Source organism: Anguilla rostrata, chromosome 16 (assembly GCF_018555375.3).
Source record: "Anguilla rostrata isolate EN2019 chromosome 16, ASM1855537v3, whole genome shotgun sequence".
Taxonomy (NCBI): domain Eukaryota; kingdom Metazoa; phylum Chordata; class Actinopteri; order Anguilliformes; family Anguillidae; genus Anguilla; species Anguilla rostrata.
The window spans coordinates 3,883,644-3,903,070 of NC_057948.1; the positions used below are offsets into that span (position 1 = coordinate 3,883,644).

At 46.2% G+C, this 19,427-nt stretch overlaps 2 protein-coding genes across 2 annotated transcripts in view; one reads left to right on the forward strand and one right to left on the reverse strand.

The window, feature by feature from the left end:
* LOC135242400 (protein NLRC3-like) overlaps positions 1-4,161 on the forward strand; it is a 1,894,071-nt gene extending 1,889,910 nt beyond the window's left edge. The window contains exon 50 of the mRNA XM_064313443.1: positions 3,352-4,161. Coding sequence (XP_064169513.1) covers positions 3,352-3,353 — 2 coding nt within the window. The 3' untranslated portion in view covers positions 3,354-4,161. The remainder of the gene's footprint in view (positions 1-3,351) is intronic.
* Positions 1-19,427, reverse strand: part of ano1a (anoctamin 1, calcium activated chloride channel a) — a 75,820-nt gene that overhangs the window by 9,052 nt on the left and 47,341 nt on the right. Inside the window, 4 exon segments of the mRNA XM_064313526.1 lie at positions 5,152-5,257; positions 6,360-6,544; positions 11,998-12,050; positions 13,060-13,212. Of these exon segments, the coding sequence (XP_064169596.1) occupies positions 5,152-5,257; positions 6,360-6,544; positions 11,998-12,050; positions 13,060-13,212 (497 nt within the window).

The window sequence follows — 19,427 nt, forward strand, 5'->3', positions numbered from 1 at the left end:
ATGGATTCTTTTATTTTGGAATCAGTGCTTCCTTTTTCTCACAAGTCTGCTATAGGTGACAGCGTCTTAGTACGGGGCATGGGCTTAACCACATTGTCTGTTCCACTTCATCAGATGGTGCTCATGTCTGATCTGGTGCAGGGGGAAGTTGTGGCCGGTGTCCGCCCAGCGCTACCAGTTGAGGGGGTTCACCTCATCTTAGGTAACGGACTGGCTGGGGGACGTGTTTGGGCTGATGGGCCACCATCTCCAGTTGTTACCCCTTCACCGATTCTCCCGGGGGAGTCAGAGGACAGTGCTCAGAGATTGCCAGAGGTTTTCATGGCCTGTGCTGTGACGCGCACTATGAGCCGTGCCACACCTGAACCAGAGCTTGAGCCTAGCAGTAAAAAAGAGGACTGTACAATGCCATTGCTACCCTTGCCAGATTTGTCTGTCTTACCTTTCCCTGTTTCTTTAGAGGACGTGGCTAGAGAACAGCAGATGGATCCCACCTTGAAAGAGCTCTTTGACAGTGCCCTCCCTGCTGGCGAGGGGATCAGCCTTGCGCGTGGTTATTTCATCCAGAATGGGCTTTTGGTGAGAAAATGGGTGCCCCATGGGGAGAGTTTTGTTGGCGACGCCATGGTGCAAATTGTAGTACCAGGGAAATTTCGTAGTTTGGTGTTGGAGCTCTCTCATGATCAGTCAGGACATTTGGGGGTGAGGAAAACATATGACCGTATTCTGAGATATTTTTTTTGGCCTCGTTTGAAGAGGGAGGTTGCCACTCATGTCAAAACATGTCACACTTGTCAGCTGACAGGGAAACCAAATCAAAGCATCAAACCTGCACCCTTGCATCCCATTCCAGGCATTGGTAAACCATTTGAAAATCTTATTATTGACTGCGTTGGTCCCCTTCCGCGTTCTAAATCTGGTAGTAGCTACTTGCTTACAGTCATGTGTCAAAGCACTCGCTATCCCGCTGCGTACCCATTACGCAACATTACAACTAAGGCTGTAGTGAAGGCATTGTCACAATTCATTTCATTCTTTGGTATCCCTAGGACCATTCAAAGCGATCGGGGCAGTAATTTTTCTTCTCATATGTTTGCACAAATTTTGAAGCAACTTCGTGTTAAGCATAAGCAGTCTACAGCTTATCATGCGCAGAGTCAGGGCGCTTTGGAACGGTTCCACCAGTCGTTAAAATCGCTAATGCGTGCATACTGTGTGGAATTGGATCGAGACTGGGAAGAGGGGCTGCCTTGGTTACTCCTAGCAGCCAGGGAGGTAGTACAGGAGAGTACTGGGTTCAGTCCGAACGACCTTGTGTTTGGGCATACTGTGCGAGGGCTGCTGGCTGTCCTGCAGGATGACTGGAGGGCTGAGGACCCTCCTACAAACCTTATCAGTTATGTCAATGGTTTTAGACACCGACTCTATGCAGCTGGGGAATTAGCTAAACAAAAATTGGCAACCTCACAGGTTAAGATGAAGCGTCTTTATGACCGCAGGGTTGAGAGACGTCACTTTTCAGAGGGGGACCAGGTCCTCGCTCTTCGGCCTATAGTGGGTTCACCTTTTGAGGCCAAATTTGTTGGCCCATACACTGTGGCCCAGCAGGTTTCAGAGGAAAATTACCTGATTGCCACTCCCCATCGCAAAAAGTCCAATCAGCTTTATCACGTCAATCGGTTAAAGCCCTATTATGCGCGCTCGTCTGCCCTGACGCCACCAGAGATTGGGACATTCCCATACAATGCCTGTCCGGCTCTCACAGTGGGTACTACTTCTGTCACCTCCGCTCAGGTGAGGGGAGTGGGTGGAGGGGAGGGGAGTATCGAACCTGATGACTCTGTTCTGCATGGCCGGTTGAAAAACTCAGAGTCCCTGGGTAAGTTGGAAAGCTTGCTCAGTCATTTACCGGAACCGAAGCGTGTCGAGTTGGCCAAATTAATCAGGTGTTATCCTGCTTTGTTTGGAGATACGCCGTCACGCACACATTGGATCGAGCACGATATAGATGTGGGAGACGCTCAACCAATCAGGCAGCGTTTTTATCGTGTTTCATCAGAGAGACGTAAAACGTTAGACTCTGAGATAAAGTATATGCTGGATAACAATATTGCAGTTCCCTCGTCGTCCAGCTGGGCCTCACCGTGTTTGTTGGTGGATAAAGTGGATAAAACGCATAGATTTTGTACTGACCTCCGAAAGGTTAACAATGTCACCAAACCTGACTCGTACCCTCTTCCTCGAATGGAGGACTGTATAGACCAAGTTGGCTCCGCTAAGTTTGTTAGCAAATTCGATCTGCTAAAAGGTTACTGGCAGGTGCCCTTGACGGCAAGAGCACAAGAAATATCGTCCTTCATCACCCCCTCTGGTCTGTATTCATATACAGTTATGTGTTTTGGCTTGCGGAATGCGCCAGCGACCTTTCAGCGCCTCATGAACCGTGTCATTTCTGGTCTCGAGGGTTGCGCGGTGTATTTGGACGATGCAGTGGTCCACAGTGACTCGTGGGACTCGCACCTCAAACGAATCCGTGCGCTATTTGACAGGTTGGCGGAGGCGCGTCTCACAGTCAATTTGGCGAAGTGTGAGTTTGCCAAAGCGACTGTGACATACCTTGGTAAAGTAGTCGGACGAGGTCAGGTGCGACCGGTACAGGCTAAAATATGGGCCATCCAGCAGTACCCTCCTCCTACCACGAAGAAGGAGTTGATGCGTTTCCTTGGCCTTGTGGGCTACTATCGTAGTTTTTGCCGCAATTTCTCCACTGTCGTTGTCCCGCTCACAGACCTGCTTAAAGGCAAAGCTCAGTTTGTTTGGTCGCCTAGCTGTCAATCGGCCTTTGAGACTGTCAAGTCAATTCTGTGTTCAGAGCCGGTGTTAGCTGCTCCTCAGCTTCATCAGCCTTTCACACTGCAGGTGGACGCCAGCAACGTGGGTGCTGGTGCTGTCCTCCTGCAGTCAGATGTACATGGGATTGATCATCCCGTCAGCTTCTTCTCTCGCAAGTTCAACTCGTATCAGTTAAACTACTCCGTGGTTGAAAAGGAGGCACTTGCGCTTGTTTGGGCCTTGCAACATTTTGATGTTTATGTGGGTTCAAGTGTGCCCATAGTGGTTTATACAGACCACAACCCCTTAACATTTCTGAACTCTCTACAGTGCCCAAATCAACGGCTAATCCGTTGGTCACTGTTTCTGCAATGTTATTGCCTGGATATTCGCCACATCAAGGGCTCAGCAAATATCGTCGCTGACGCCCTGTCTCGGGCTCCTTGCCCCTAGTAACATGTTTTTCTTTTGTCCTCCCCTTGTTGCCCTCTCCTTCTATTTCCTTAAATTGCTTCCTAGGAAGGCCTACTGGGTTGCTGAAGGTGGAGGGAGAGTGGCAGCCAGAGGATGGACAGCGGAATCAGGTGTTAATTTATGCGCATTTTCTATTTATATTTCATTAGGCTATTTGTATTTTCGGATTTCTGGAAGAAATTCCGTCTTATGGGAGGGGGTGTGACGACCCGCCCCCTTTTGGGTTGTTTCTGTTCACTTCTGTTCTTTGTCATTCTAGTTTGGGAGGCGGCTCATCAGAGCTGAGGGCGTACACCTGGATCTGGGCGTGGCCTCCAGCATAAAGGCTGTTGCCAGTTCCCAGTGCGGTCTCTCTCCAGTCCGCTGCACACTTAATTAGTTTGTTTATTGTTTGGGTTCACTCCTTGCAACACACACAACATATTCTACACACCCACACTCACTTACACCACTGATTCTACTGACGCTCGTTTACATAACATAGTTGATGTATTTCATTTCTTGACCTTTGTTAATAAATTATTTAATTATTTAATGGTTTCATGTGTCCCCCATTCTTTGTTGCAACCTGAGAGCCAGGGGTTGTAACAAAATGGGGGCTCGTCCTTTAAACTAATTTCTAAATTTGGGTAAGCATTTCTTTGTAATTTGTTAATTTGTTGTATTGGTTTAATTGATAGTGCTGTTTGGTCACTTTCAGCCTCATATGAGTTCTATTGGAAGCGTAGGCTGGTAAGTGTATTGGCTTTTCATTTGTTTGGCTGTATAGTCATTTTGGGTTAAGTTGCGCTATTTGTTTGGGGGACACTGATTTTGTTAAGGTCTGTATGTCCTAAATTGGATTATTGTTTGTGCGCCGTGTGGTTACTCATTTTAGTCGGTGGTGCGCTGCTTTGGAGGTGGAAACATTTGAGGACCTGGCTGATCTTATTGTGCTTGAACAGTTCAAAGATTCAGTCCCTGGCTACATAGCCACATACATAAATGAGCATAAAGTTAAGACTGCTGCAGAGGCTGCTGTCCTAGCCGAGGAGTACGTCTTAACGCACAGAAGTACTTTTGGAGATGCTCACGCTCGCGAGTTGTGTTGGCCTAGGGCAAATGGTTCACATTCCGCGAGGCAAAATGTGTCAAAATCAGAATTCAGTTCATTCAATAATGATTGTGGGTCAAGTGGGAAGTTTGATCCCAACAGAGTTTGTAATTACTGCCAAGGGAGAGGCCATTGGAAGGCAGAATGTCCTGTTCTTAAAAATAAGGCTAAGCTCTCAGGAGGTAGGGGGCAGGTGAAGCCTATGGCGTTGGCTGCCCCTATCCAAATTGGTAGTCCTTTTGCACAGTGCCCAGAGCAGATGCAACCGCCAACATCCTTGTGCCGCTCTGATAGCCACGACTATTATTCTGACTACTCACCATTTATTACAGAGGGTTATGTCTCACTTGTGGGAAGTAATGTGAAAGTCCCAGTGAAGATCTTGCGAGACACTGGAGCTATGGATTCTTTTATTTTGGAATCAGTGCTTCCTTTTTCTCACAAGTCTGCTATAGGTGACAGCGTCTTAGTACGGGGCATGGGCTTAACCACATTGTCTGTTCCACTTCATCAGATGGTGCTCATGTCTGATCTGGTGCAGGGGGAAGTTGTGGCCGGTGTCCGCCCAGCGCTACCAGTTGAGGGGGTTCACCTCATCTTAGGTAAAAGTACACCTCAACTACATTTTGCCTAGCTAGCAAGCACCGCATATGCAGCAAGAGTATGCTGAAGTATATTTGAAGTATACTAAAGTGAATTTTAAGCCTTGAGGTATCATTAAAGTCTCTGCTAATAAACCCGGACCGTCCGACCTGAAAGACGATGATGAAGGCCAGTCGGGCAGCCAGCACGGCCCAGAATTCCTTGGACACTTCGTAGGGGGTCTGGGACCAGGGCGGCTCCCTGTAGTCTTTGTACCTGATGAGAAGAAGAAGAGCGCATCCATAACACAGAAATAAAGGCATATTAAATAAAGACTTTACCCTACATTCCATTATCACACGTTCTCAATGTTAACTCACAGTTATGCTGTTGGCAGGTCTGTGATGATTACCAAAATAAACTTACTGAACTGCACTTGTGAAGACTAATGTTTTAATGCAAGTTAAGGAAACGTTATCTGAATCTTAGCCATTGTATACACACATGGCTTTGCATATTGTGCATTACAACTTTACTGGGCTACAAAGAAGACAAAATATTTAGTCAGCGTTGTGCTTAGTGACTTTCCAGACAGCCACTGCCTAGATAGGACAAAGCATAAGTACTACAGTGAGACAGTGTGGGTCCCAAGTGTGGCTCACTGACTGCAGTGAGACAGTGTGGGTGCTCAGTGTCTGAGTGAGGCTCACTGACTGCAGTGAGACAGTGTGGGTGCCCAGTGAGGCTCACTGACTGCAGTGAGACAGTGTGGGTGCCCAGTGAGGCTCACTGACTGCAGCGAGACAGTGTGGGTCCCCAGTGAGGCTCACTGACTGCAGTGAGACAGTGTGGGTGCCCAGTGTCTGAGTGAGGCTCACTGACTGCAGTGAGACAGTGTGGGTCCCCAGTGAGGCTCACTGACTGCACTGAGACAGTGTGGGTCCCCAGTGAGGCTCACTGACTGCAGTGAGACAGTGTGGGTCCCCAGTGAGGCTCACTGACTGCAGTGAGACAGTGTGGGTGCCCAGTGTCTGAGTGAGGCTCACTGACTGTAGTGAGACAGTGTGGGTCCCCAGTGAAGCTCACTGACTGCAGTGAGACAGTGTGGGTGCCCAGTGTCTGAGTGAGGCTCACTGACTGCAGTGAGACAGTGTGGGAGCCCAGTGAGGCTCACTGACTGCACTGAGACAGTGTGGGTCCCCAGTGAGGCTCACTGACTGCAGTGAGACAGTGTGGGTGCCCAGTGTCTGAGTGAGGCTCACTGACTGCAGTGAGACAGTGTGGGTGCTCAGTGAGGCTCACTGACTGCAGCGAGACAGTGTGGGTGCTCAGTGTCTGAGTGAGGCTCACTGACTGCAGTGAGACAGTGTGGGCCTACCTGCACATGTCCACCTGGTAGCCCAGGTACAGGGGTTCGAGGGGTTTCGTGCGTTCCTGGAAGTGGCTGATGTTGAAGTAGGACAGGGTGTGGTTTACGAACCCGTGCATGGAACCATCTGGGCTGTACATGTACTGGTACACAAGCCGAGGGATGAAGTCTGACGAGAAGGAGATCACAAAAGCCTGGAGGGGGAGGGGGGGGGGGTTAGGAAATGAGATCACAACTGCCTGAGGGGACGTTAGGGAATGAGGTCACATATTCCTGACAGGGGTACAAACAACATGGATGAAGGGCCAATCCCAGAACTGTGCATCGTCTCCTCCTGGCACACCTGTCCCCGCTAGTGCTGCCTCCCCACTGCCAGGCCAACGGCCTCCCCCATCCACCATTATCCTTGGTGACTACTGGCAGGGACATGGCAGTAAGAATGACTTGAGCCCAGTGTTTCTATGGTGCTTGTGCTTTGGACATTTTGTTAAAAGGCTGGCAGTGTAGTATTATGGGAAGGAACTGGGTATTATGGGTCTTGTAACCTAAAGGTCACAGGTTTGATTCCTGGGTAGGACACTGCCATTGTACACTTAAGCAAGGTACTAAGCCTGCATTGCTTCAGCATATATCCTGCTGTATAAATAGATGCAATGTAAATGCCATGCCAAGTGTAAGTCGCACTGGATAAGAGTGTCTGCTAAATGCCTGTAATGTAATGTTAAAATTTCCATCGTTCCTGGTTCTGCATCCCAATTGCACATCATAGTTTTACACATTTGCAAAAATGACACTCACTAACTAAAAGCAGGACTTCAGAGAGCATTTAGTCCCTCTAACCCTAACTGGTAAGAAATTTTAATCTCTGGGCCCATACTCACTATTGGCTCAGGACAAGTCTGTTTTACAGTTGGCTGAAAGCTGAACAAATCACTTTTAGTGATTTTAAAAGTGATTTAAAAAAAAAAGTGATTTAGTGATGGACTCTAGAAAATGTCCATGCCCCCACAAGGTAACTACTATAGCAATTCCTCCATCTTATATTCATAATTACACCTTCAGGGCCATATTTACTAAGCATGCTGCAAATTACCACTGGTGCTACAAAATTCTGCAACGCCACATGTTTCCAATTTAGCTGGGTATTTACTAAGACCGGTTATGTAAACGAGCACAGCCGCAGAGGTCATTCAAATGCACTGTCGATATTTAAGATGCACATGGCAGGAACGCATCATGCTTGCACTGCTCCATCTCTGGTGAAGACAGTTTTTGGACAGGTGTCAGGATCCATTTATGCAACAGATAAGCACTGTCACCTGTAAATGCTAACATGTCTCATAAGTAAAACATTTTCATTTTCCTTTTTCATTTTCCTAGTATTTTTTCAACTAGCAATTGAAAAGCATTTTAATCTCTTTTTTTTTCCGACTTGTAGTACAATGTTTTTCCCACGGCATGCAGGAACTGCTGCTGTGGGGTATGCATGGCAAATTGTGGTCACTCACTCACTCACTCCCTCACTCACTCACTCACGGACAACCTTTGAGGGACGTTTTGTGGGACGCATGCGCAGGTGGTGCTTCGTTTTGTGGGATGCATGCACAGGTGGTGGTGGCTAAAACGTGTCCACGGAAGTGAGTTGCGCTGTGGGTCTGGACGGTTCCGTGCTTGTTAAGTATCGTTACATGTTTGAATAACTGTTCAACATTCATGTGAACTTATGTTTTGTCCTTGTTTCATACATTTCAAAAAAAGAAAATGTGAAAAACTCATTCCAACATGATTATAAAATTTGACGATATGCAATACTGAGCAAATACAGATGTGCTATGCTTCTAAAATTTAAGATTTTATATCTCATTTTGGCCTTTTAAATTATGACGGTTAAGTAGGCCTATGGTATGATGTTTCCCATCTTTTCGTTTGAACAAAAGACATAAAATTTAAATTAAAACATACTGTAGTAAACTTATTTGTATATGCATAGACCACACATTTTCTTTTGTCAGTGATCTCAACACAGATCTCATAAGCATTTTGGAAGGGAAGGAAAGAGTGAAATGCCCAGATTAACCTCATCCATTAAAACCTATGAGCCCCCTGAGAGCATTTTGGAGTCTCCTGCCGAGTTACTAATTCTCTGATAGGCTTTAATCCTCACATGCACTATGGCTTCCCCTGGTGGTTGAAAAGTGCCACTGCGACTCACCCTCCTTGTTTTGATTGATAGGAGGGCCACACCCCCCTATTTACATGCAGCGTAAAAATAAAAAAGGAAAACAATGAAAATGAAAATAAAATTTAAAAAATGAAAATGAAAAAAGTTTATTTTTAAGCTGAATAATCACCCATTTTCATGTTTTTCACTTTCCATTTTAAATTTCGTTTTTAATTTTCCTTTTGCATTTTCAATTTTAATTTCAATTTTGGGCTGAATAATCCTCCATAGAAGCCAACCCCATTTTTTTAATGGAGAAATTTCAGGATCTTCAACAAACAAGCTTTCTTACATGCAGGGCTTGACATTAACACCCGCCATCCACAAAACGCAGGTAGAATTCGGCAGTGGCAGGTAACTCTTACCAGCCACTTTGGCAGGTGACCTTTTTGTAAAAAGATTTTATGAAAAGAATCATTGTATCTACAATAATTAAGACGATTTGAGGTGATATCACATGATAATACAACTCCCATGAGCACTGAGTGCACACTATGCTCCCATTGGCCCATCCAATTTGCTCTCTCGTGTCTTGCCTCCAGATGAGCTGGCAGTATAACCCTCCCACGAGATCGCCTGGCATCATTCTCGCCTCCCACAAATGACGGCTTGTGAGTGTGTTTTAAATCTTCTAAAATAAGCGTTCGATAAATGTGTATACATTGTATATTTTGAAAATCCCAACCCAGTCCACAACACAACTATGTGGAATGTAGAAATAAAATTTGAAATCGGACACAGTTTACATGTCGGATCTTTAATCTGATTGGTTAGCGCACCATGTTCCCTGTCCTTTCGGTCACTCCACCAGCATTCCACGCATTGCCAGTTATCCCAGCATGCCTCGTGGACGTGAATGGGGGCAATTACGAAATTTGCTTCTTGTCAGAGGATGTGTGGCTTCAGCCTAATTGAAAGAAGGAAAACTCAGCCGAGAACGAACCACTGCCAAACAAACCACTGCCACATACAAACTGTGTTTGTGCTCACTGAGGCTTTAAACTCTGTTTAGTGACACTCCACACTAGTGGAGCAGAGCAGGGGACCAGGGATTGCCATTCTCCGTAAAACTGCGAAATTCTACGGCTGCTGATGATCGGCTCCAAAGTGGTGGGTCATTCTGCGGAGGACTCTTTTTTAAACAGCTGCACTGAGCGCACCCTCAAACTGGCTGACAAACTCGCCCAGGACCCTGCTCATGTCTCACATGAGGAGTACCAACTTCTGCCCCCTGGGAAGCGCTTTAGAGTGCCAAGTTGTAGGAAGGTTAAGTACAAGCACTCTTTTGTTCCTCATTCCATAATACTGTTGAACAAACAGCGGAGGAGCAAGGCGGTGATCATACACCCCCTCCCCCCGCCACCCCATGCAAGTGCTCTCATGCACACACTGACATGGACTGTGAAGTCTCACACGCACACACACACACAAATGGTCTCTCACACACACAAATGGACTCACACACACAATGAACTGTGAACGTGCAACCCACGCACCCCATGCAAATTCACATGCACACACATGGACAGTGCATATGAGTTTATTTATTTATTTTATTTTTATGTGCATGTCATTATTGTCTGTTGTTTCTGTTCTTGTTTTTATGCGTATATCATGGTCTTATGTTTCACGTATCGCTATATTAATGAAGGTTGCTGGAGCTTGTGATACAAGACAAATTTTCGCAAAAACGGACAATGAAGTTTTATCTTGTATTATCTTACCTTATCTTAAAGCTCATAAACTCCAGTGATTACTCAAGGTATTGCAGTTTAGAAAGCCTCTGGTGCCAAAAAGCAAATTTCTCCATTGAAGTCCATTCAAAACTACAAATTTACCCCGGCCAAATTGAATTATTTTCGACAGAACTTTTTATCTCTAAAATTTCTTCTCACTGAACTAATTACTCTCCAGGCACCGAGTTCCACAGAAGAAAATATAAGATTTATTTCATTCCAATTTGGTCCCCATGGTTTTACGTTACAGCGCGTGTAACCGTTTATCAACGCGCACACCCGTGTATGAACGAGTATGAGACTGTTATTGACTCAACGATGCAGGAAAGGGCTGAATTCAGAGCTGCTTGCACAGAACCGATGTATCAGAATACGCAGAGTATTAAAACATGACCTAAGATTACATGGATCCACCGCCATTATTCCTTTGATTATATTGTTATTTTGATATATGAATAGCCTATTACTAAGAATGATGTTACCTGCCAAAAAAAATAAATAAAGCACACTGCATGTTTCCATTTGAATAAAAAATAAAACTTAATATTGATGAAATCTTCTGCTTTCTCTCATGCACCTGACAGGCATCCAGGACAAAGCAAGCAGATAAATCATGTGAATTATATTAGCTAGCTGTTCCTGTCTGCAATCGCTTTTCACAACGGTGCATTTTGCTTGAGATCAGGGCCACGCTGGCTAGAAATAGCTAGAAACTGTAGGGAGGTCATTCATGGATTTAGAAAGCACCTGCTAGACTAAAATCGAATCACTGATCTCCTTTAAACAATAGTAGCTAGTAGTAGCTAGCTCCCATAACACAGAATGGCACACTCAACACTGTCACACAGTCACTGACACACTCAACACTGACTCACAGTCACTGACACGCTCAGTACTTACACACAGCCACTGACACACTTGACACTGACACACAGTCACTGACACACTCGACAGTGACACAGTCACTGACACACTCAGTACTTACACACAGTCACTGACACACTCGACACTGACACACAGTCACTGACACACTCAGCACTGACACACAGTCACTGACACACTCAGCACTGACACAGTCACTGACACACTCGACACTTACACACAGTCACTGACACACTCGACACTGTCACACAGTCACTGACACACTCGGCACTTACACACAGTCACTGACACACTCGACACTGTCACACAGTCACTGACACACTCGACATTGTCACACAGTCACTGACACACTCGACATTTTCACACAGTCTCTGACACACTCAGCACTGACACACAGTCACTGACACACTCAGCACTGACACAGTCACTGACACACTCGACACTTACACACAGTCACTGACACACTCGACACTGTCACACAATCACTGACACACTCGGCACTTACACACAGTCACTGACACACTCGACACTGTCACACAGTCACTGACACACTCGACATTGTCACACAGTCAATGACACACTCGACATTGTCACACAGTCACTGACACACTCAACACTGACACACAGTCACTGACACACTCGACACTGTCACACAGTCACTGACACACTCAACACTTAAACACAGTCACTGACACATTCACTAGAACAACATGCAGTTGTGATACTGACATGACACACACATACTTGCGTGTTGCAAAATCTGCAGGTTTTCATTCATGTGGTCTGCTATGCTGAAGAAAAGACTTACATTTAAGATGACAGCAACTTTTCCAATCCCTCTGAGAATGTTGTACCAGATCCCTAAAAAATGAGAGAAGAGGAGATAGTAGGTACAACTATTCAATCAAACTTACAAACACAGATTACAGTGCTAATGTGGTATGTGCTAAGCTAACATACTTTATTATTACTGTTAAGAGTGTGGTTAATTGCTAAGCTTATGTGCTTTATTATGACTGTTAAGAGTGTGGTTAATTGCTCAGCTAATGTGCTTTATTATGACTGTTAAGAGTGTGGTTAATTGCTAAGCTAATATGCTTTATTATGACTGTTAAGAGTGTGGTTAATTGCTAAGCTAATATGATTTATTATGACTGTTTGAGAGTGGCTCAGTGCTAAGCTAATATGCTTTATTTTGACTTTTTGAGAGTAGTTGAGCGCTAAGCTAATATGCCTTATTATGACTGTATAATTAAGAAATTATTCTCTATCAAAAGGAGGTAAAGGGACATGTATCAGCACTATTGCCAATACTGCTATATGAGAAAGACAACGATTGTTGATATGAAGAAGGGCAGAACAAAACCAAACAGTTCTGAAAACCAGCCAATGCTAGCAGTCTCTGAAAAAGACATATATCATTTGGAGAGCCAATATATGAAAAATTATGAATGTTCTAATTACTGCTGGCGTGGTTATTACTTAATGAACGAAATTACAAGATGTTTGTAGTTACACAATTAGAGTAACCTCATTTAAAAATAAAAATACAGTAAAGTAAGCAACAATTCCAATCAATAATACAAATATTATTATTATTATTATTATTATTATTAGTAGTAGTAGTAGTAGTAGTAGTAGTTGTGGTAGTAGTAGTAGCAGTAGTGGTGATATTTTAAAAAAATTGATGCATTATGGTCATTTACCAAGGTACAAACATTTTGAAGTCTCAAATGGCCTTCTTTCCTGATTTGTTCATATCTGACAGGTTTTACTGGTGTAATGTTACGGCAATGCACTGCTGCTCTGTTTGGGGAGCGAGACACCCCCGCACCCCTGCTGTGTGTTTCCTGGGGGGCCAGAGGCTCACCGATGTCTTTGGCTTTTGCAGCCACCGGCCTCCGCAGTTCTGCCACAAACTTCTTGGCGTCAAGGCGGATCTCAATGATGTTGTTGAGCAAGGCAAAGAGTGGTGCCAAGGGGAACGAGGCCACAAACAGGGTCACAAACCCAAACTGGATTACTGTGGAGAGAAACCACATCAGTAGACTGCAACACCCTAATCTAATGCACTTCACAAATAAACCCTCATCTGTCTAATACACTTCACTAACAAACCCTCATCTATCTAATACACTTCACTAATTAACTCTCATCTATCTAATACACTTCACTAATGAACTCTCACCTATCTAATACACTTCACTAACAAACCCTCATCTGTCTAATACACTTCACTAATAAACCCTCATCTATCTGATACACTTCACTAATAAACCCTCATCTATCTAATACACTTTACTAATAAACCCTCATCTATCTAATACACTTCACTAATGAACTCTCAACTACCTAATACACTTCACTAATAAACCCTCTTCTATCTAATACACTTCAGTAATGAACTCTCATCTACCTAATACACTTCACTAATGAACTCTCACCTATCTAATACACTTCACTAATAAACCCTCATCTATCTAATACACTTCACTAATAAACCCTCATCTATCTAATACACTTCACTAATAAACCCTCATCTATCTAATACACTTCACTAATAAACCCTCATCTATCTAATACACTTCACTAATAAACCCTCATCTATCTAATACACTTCACTAATAAACCCTCATCTATCTAATACACTTCACTAATAAACACTCATCTGTTGAATACACTTCACTAATGAACTCTCATCTATCTAAAACACTTCACTAATGAACTCTCATCTATCTAATACACTTCACTAATAAACCCTTATCTATCTAATACACTTCACTAATTAACCTCAATCTGATCTCTCTGATAAATCCGATTTGTCACATGTTACCCCAAATACAATACTCTTCACTTAACTCTAATCTGCCTAATAAACTTGATTAAACAAAAGACACAGGAACCTGAGTCTGGTGGGGGTGACTGTGGGAAAGTTCTGGATCTTTCTGTGCCTCACACTGAAGTGTCCATCTGATCTGATGGTTCACACAAACTGGGGAACCAAAGACTAATCAATCTTTGTTTTGGTTGGATAAGAAGGGGCTGAGGTTATTGCCCCCATTGGTTAAAATGATCCTGTACACCCCCTTTTATGACCAGAGTAAATGTCCAAGATGAAAGTGTGAAAGCTTTTTATGGGTAAAGCAGCCTTCCAATGGCACCTTGTGGTTTCCATGGTGAATGTGATTTATATCAGTGGCTTAGGGAAGGGGGGTGGGGCCAGGGGCCTGGCAGGGTAAGAGGGGAATATTTGGGCCTGGGGTGGGGGTTAGGGGCAATGGCCTCATGTACCAGGAGAGTGCTGATTGGCTGGTTCCCCTGGTCTGTGAGGTTCCCTGAAGAAAGGGGGGGGGGGGGGCTGGCCTGGTGCAAACAGCTGAGAGGGAAAGTTTTGACCATCAGTCAGTCCCCCTAGTCTCAGTCAGGGGAAATGAATAATGTGGGAAAACATGTCCGCCACATATACGATAACCAGATGCTTGGTCTGGCACAGCCGGGCACTGCGGTGCCACAGAGATGGGTCCCTCGATAACTCAGATCCACCTGGTATTTTCGCAATTTACAAAAAGTCTGTCTTAAGGCAACCTTGATTTTCTATCTTTCAAAAATCATTTACTTTGATGTATAAAATGACCATGCATGAAGCATATGCATATGGCTTTGTCTGCTTGTGTGCTTACAGTTGTTCACATCCAGTAATAAAGCAGTGCTAGGCTTTTTTTCATCTAAGAAGCTTAAGCAATTAAAAAGCATTGAGGACATATTGCATTACATTTATTTGGCAGATACTTTTATGTATACATTTACGATAATAAAACAGAGGTAGGCTTTTTCATTTAAGAAGCTTAAGCAATTAAAAAGCATATTACATTACATTTGCTTGGCAGAAACTTTTATGTATACATATGCTTATGATATGATACAAAACAACACACTAGGGAGTTAATGACTACTGTATATAGAAGGTGAAAACCAAAGGGGACCAATAAAAAACGCTTGAGTGTTTCTTTAAATGCGTAGTTCTATGCTGTGTTAATTTTAGACACGCGCACTGGATCCCACACAAAATTCCACAGACATGGAGTTCTGTACTAAGTTACTTACACACACATGCACACACACCAACACGCACACTCACAGACACACATGCACACACACACAAAACACGCACACACACACACACACACACACACACAGTTTCACATGAAGTTATGCACTCACATTGGCTGTGTCCCATTACATTACATTACATTACATGGAAGTCAACTACCATAGAAAGCAGAATTTTCACTATTTTCATAATTTTGAGCAGCGTCGGGGAAAATGCGACATTTTGTTTAAGTTGTGTTGAATTCCGAAAATTCTGATTCGCAAAAAACTGGAGGGACCTCTTATTTACTATATCAACTTTAAGACAAGCAACGCGCTTGGAATTATCTCATCGCGACCCATTAAATCCAATGGCACAGACGTTGCTTCATAATTTAAAACTGCTTTCCTAACGGCTATTTTGCGTCCTGCGACTTGGTTTACAACAGTGAATATCAGATTCCTAGACGTACTGATAGCGACCACATCGCAAGACAGGACACGTAAACTGTATGCTAGAAAATGTATGTAAAGTTCCATTTGTTTATATGGGGAGGTCGATAAACGTCCCCTTAGCAACCAAAAGCTATAGCGCTGGACCACCTCTGACTTATTTGCTGGCAAAGAAAAAAATCACGAAAGTACTGAAAAAACAATCACTGGAGTATAGCAAGGACATTTTTTCCTACATAACTAGGTACAGGTTGTTACCGACATTTTGCCTATTTTATATATAGTTGCAAATCACTGTACGTTTTCCTGTCTGGCGAACGAAGGTGGTCTCACTCTACCTGGCGGTCACAGAGTTTTAGTTGGTCTTGGTTGGTCACGATAATCCCGCCCTCAGCCCCTGATGTAAGTGGTTCTTGGTTCTAAACCAGCTAAGAGTTGGTGCCGCTTTGGAACCAGTTTTCCCGGCCAAGAGCCGGTTCTTTTGCTGTCGAAAACGGAAGAACTGGTTCGCGATTAGGCACCGGCTCCGAACAGGCCCTCGAAATGCCTTGGTGGAAAACGGGCATGTGAGCCTGGAATCCAAAGCTAATCCATCTTAATGTCCGAGTGAAGGAGCGGGGTGGGGGGTGGGGTATCTCTCAGAGCTACAGGTGTAATAAACATTAACAGTGAATTCTGGCGCAGAACGATCCGGAATGTGCTCTGAGCAGGAGGGTAGTGGGTGAGGCTTTACAGTTTGTCTGGCCATGCTGGTAGGTATGTCATCTGGGGACACCTAGTTTCCCCAAAAGCCTCCAGAGCAATAAACCTTCCCAGAAAAAAGCAACTGTATGTCTCTGCCACCAGGCAGACCTACTACACTCTCCCGGCCAAGGGCAGGCCTACTATACACTCCTGCCCTTGGGCCGGGCCTACTATACACTCCTGCCCTAGGGCCGGTCCAACGATACACTCCTGCCCCAAACCCAGGCCTACTATACACTCCAGCCCTAGGGCCAGGGCTACTATACACTCCTGCTCCAGAGCAGGCCTACTATACACTCCTGCCCTAGGGTCGGGCCTACTATACACTCCTGCCGCAAACCCAGGCCTACTATACACTCCAGCCCTAGGGCCAGGGATACTATACACTTCTGCCCTTGGGCCGGGCCTACTATACACTCCTGCCCCAAACCCAGGCCTCCTGCCCTAGGGCCAGGGCTACTATACACTCCTGCCCCAGAGCAGGCCTACTATACAGTCCTGGCCTAGGGTCGGGCCTACTATACACTCCTGCCATAGGGCCGGGCCTACTATACAATCCTGCCCTCGGGCCGGGCCTACTATACACTCCTGCCCCAGAGTAGGCCTACTATACACTTCTGCCGCAGAGCAGGCCTACTGTACACTCCTGCCCCAAAGCAGGCCTACTGCACACTCCTGCCCCAAAGCAGGCCTACTATACTTTCCTGCCCCAGAGCAGGCCTACTATACACTCCTGCCCCAGACCCAGGCCTACTATAAACTCCTGCTCCAAAGCAGGCCACCTGTAAACTTCTGCCCCAAAGCAGGCCTACTATACACTCCTGCCCCAGAGCAGGCTTACTGTACACTCCTGCCCCAGACCCAGGCCTACTATAACCTCCTGCCCCAGAGCAGGCTTACTATACACTCCTGCCGCAAAGCAGGCTTACTATACACTCCTGCCCCAAAGCAGGCCTACTATACACTCCTGCCGCAGAGCAGGCCTACTATACACTCCTGCCCTAGGGCCGGTCCAACGATACACTCCTGCCCCAAACCCAGGCCTACTATACACTCCAGCCCTAGGGCCAGGGCTACTATACACTCCTGCCCCAGAGCAGGCCTACTATACAGTCCTGGCCTAGGGTCGGGCCTACTATACACTCCTGCCCTAGGGCCAGGCCTATTATACACTCCTGCCCCAAACCCAGGCCTACTATGCACTCCAGCCCTAGGGCCAGGGCTACTATACACTCCTGCTCCAGAGCAGGCCTACTATACACTCCTGCCCTAGGGTCGGGCCTACTATACACTCCTGCCGCAAACCCAGACCTACTATACACTCCAGCCCTAGGGCCAGGGCTACTATACACTCCTGCCCCAGAGCAGGCCTACTATACAGTCCTGGCCTAGGGTCGGGCCTACTATACACTCCTGCCCTAGGGCCAGGCCTATTATACACTCCTGCCCCAAACCCAGGCCTCCTGCCCTAGGGCCAGGGCTACTATACACTCCTGCCCCAGAGCAGGCCTACTATACAGTCCTGGCCTAGGGTCGGGCCTACTATACACTCCTGCCATAGGGCCGGGCCTACTATACAATCCTGCCCTCGGGCCGGGCCTACTATACACTCCTGCCCCAGAGTAGGCCTACTATACACTTCTGCCGCAGAGCAGGCCTACTGTACACTCCAGCCCCAAAGCAGGCCTACTGCACACTCCTGCCCCAAAGCAGGCCTACTATACTTTCCTGCCCCAGAGCAGGGCCTATTATACACTCCTGCCCAAGAGCAGGCGTACTATGCACTTCTGCCCCAGAGCACGCCTACTATAGACTCCTGCCCCAGAGCAGAACCTACTATACACTCCTGCCCCAGACCCAGGCCTACTATACATTCCTGCCACAAAGCAAGCCTACTACACACTCCTGCCCCAGAGGAGGCCTACTACACACTCCTGCCCCAGAGGAGGCCTACTACACACTCCTGCCCCAGAGTAGGCCTACTATACACTCCTGCCCCAGAGCAGGCCTGCTATACACTCCTGCCCCAGAGCAGGGCCTACTATACACTCCTGCCCCAGAGTAGGCCTACTACACACTCCTGCCCCAGAGGAGGCCTACTATACACTCCTGCCCCAAAGTAGGCCTACTATACACTCCTGCCCCAAAGTAGGCCTACTATACACTCCTGCCCCAAAGAAGGCCTACTATACACTCCTGCCCCAAAGCAGGCCTACTATACACTCCTGATCCAGAGCAGGGCTACTACACACTCCTGGCCCAGAGCAGGGCTACTATACACTCCTGCCCCAGGGAGGGCCTACTATACACTCCTGCCCCAGATCCAGGCCAACTACACACTCCTGCCCCAGACCCAGGCCTACTATAAACTCCTGCTCCAAAGCAGGCCACCTGTAAACTCCTGCCCCAAAGCAGGCCTACTATACATTCCTGCCCCAAAGCAGGCCTACTATACACTCCTGCTCCAGACCCAGGCCTACTGTAACCTCCTGCCCCAGATCCAGGCTTACTATACACTCCTGCCGCAGAGCAGGCCTACTGTACACTCCTGCCCCAAAGCAGGCCTACTATACACTCCTGCCGCAGAGCAGGCTTACTATACACTCCTGCCGCAGAGCAGGCCTACTGTACACTCCTGCCCCAAAGCAGGCCTACTATAACCTCCTGCCCCAGAGCAGGCTTACTATACACTCCTGCCGCAGAGCAGGCCTACTGTACACTCCTGCCCCAAAGCAGGCCTACTATAACCTCCTGCCCCAAAGCAGGCCTATTACACACTCCTCCCCAGAGCAGGCCTACTGCAGACTCATTACATCCTCATTATTGCAGCAGAGGAGTGATGTGGGAGAATTTGGGAAGGTTGTAGATGAGTCGGGCAGCGGCATACTGAATCATCTGTAGTGGCTGTATGGCACAAGCTGGCAGGCTTGCAAGGAGAGAGTTGCAGTAATC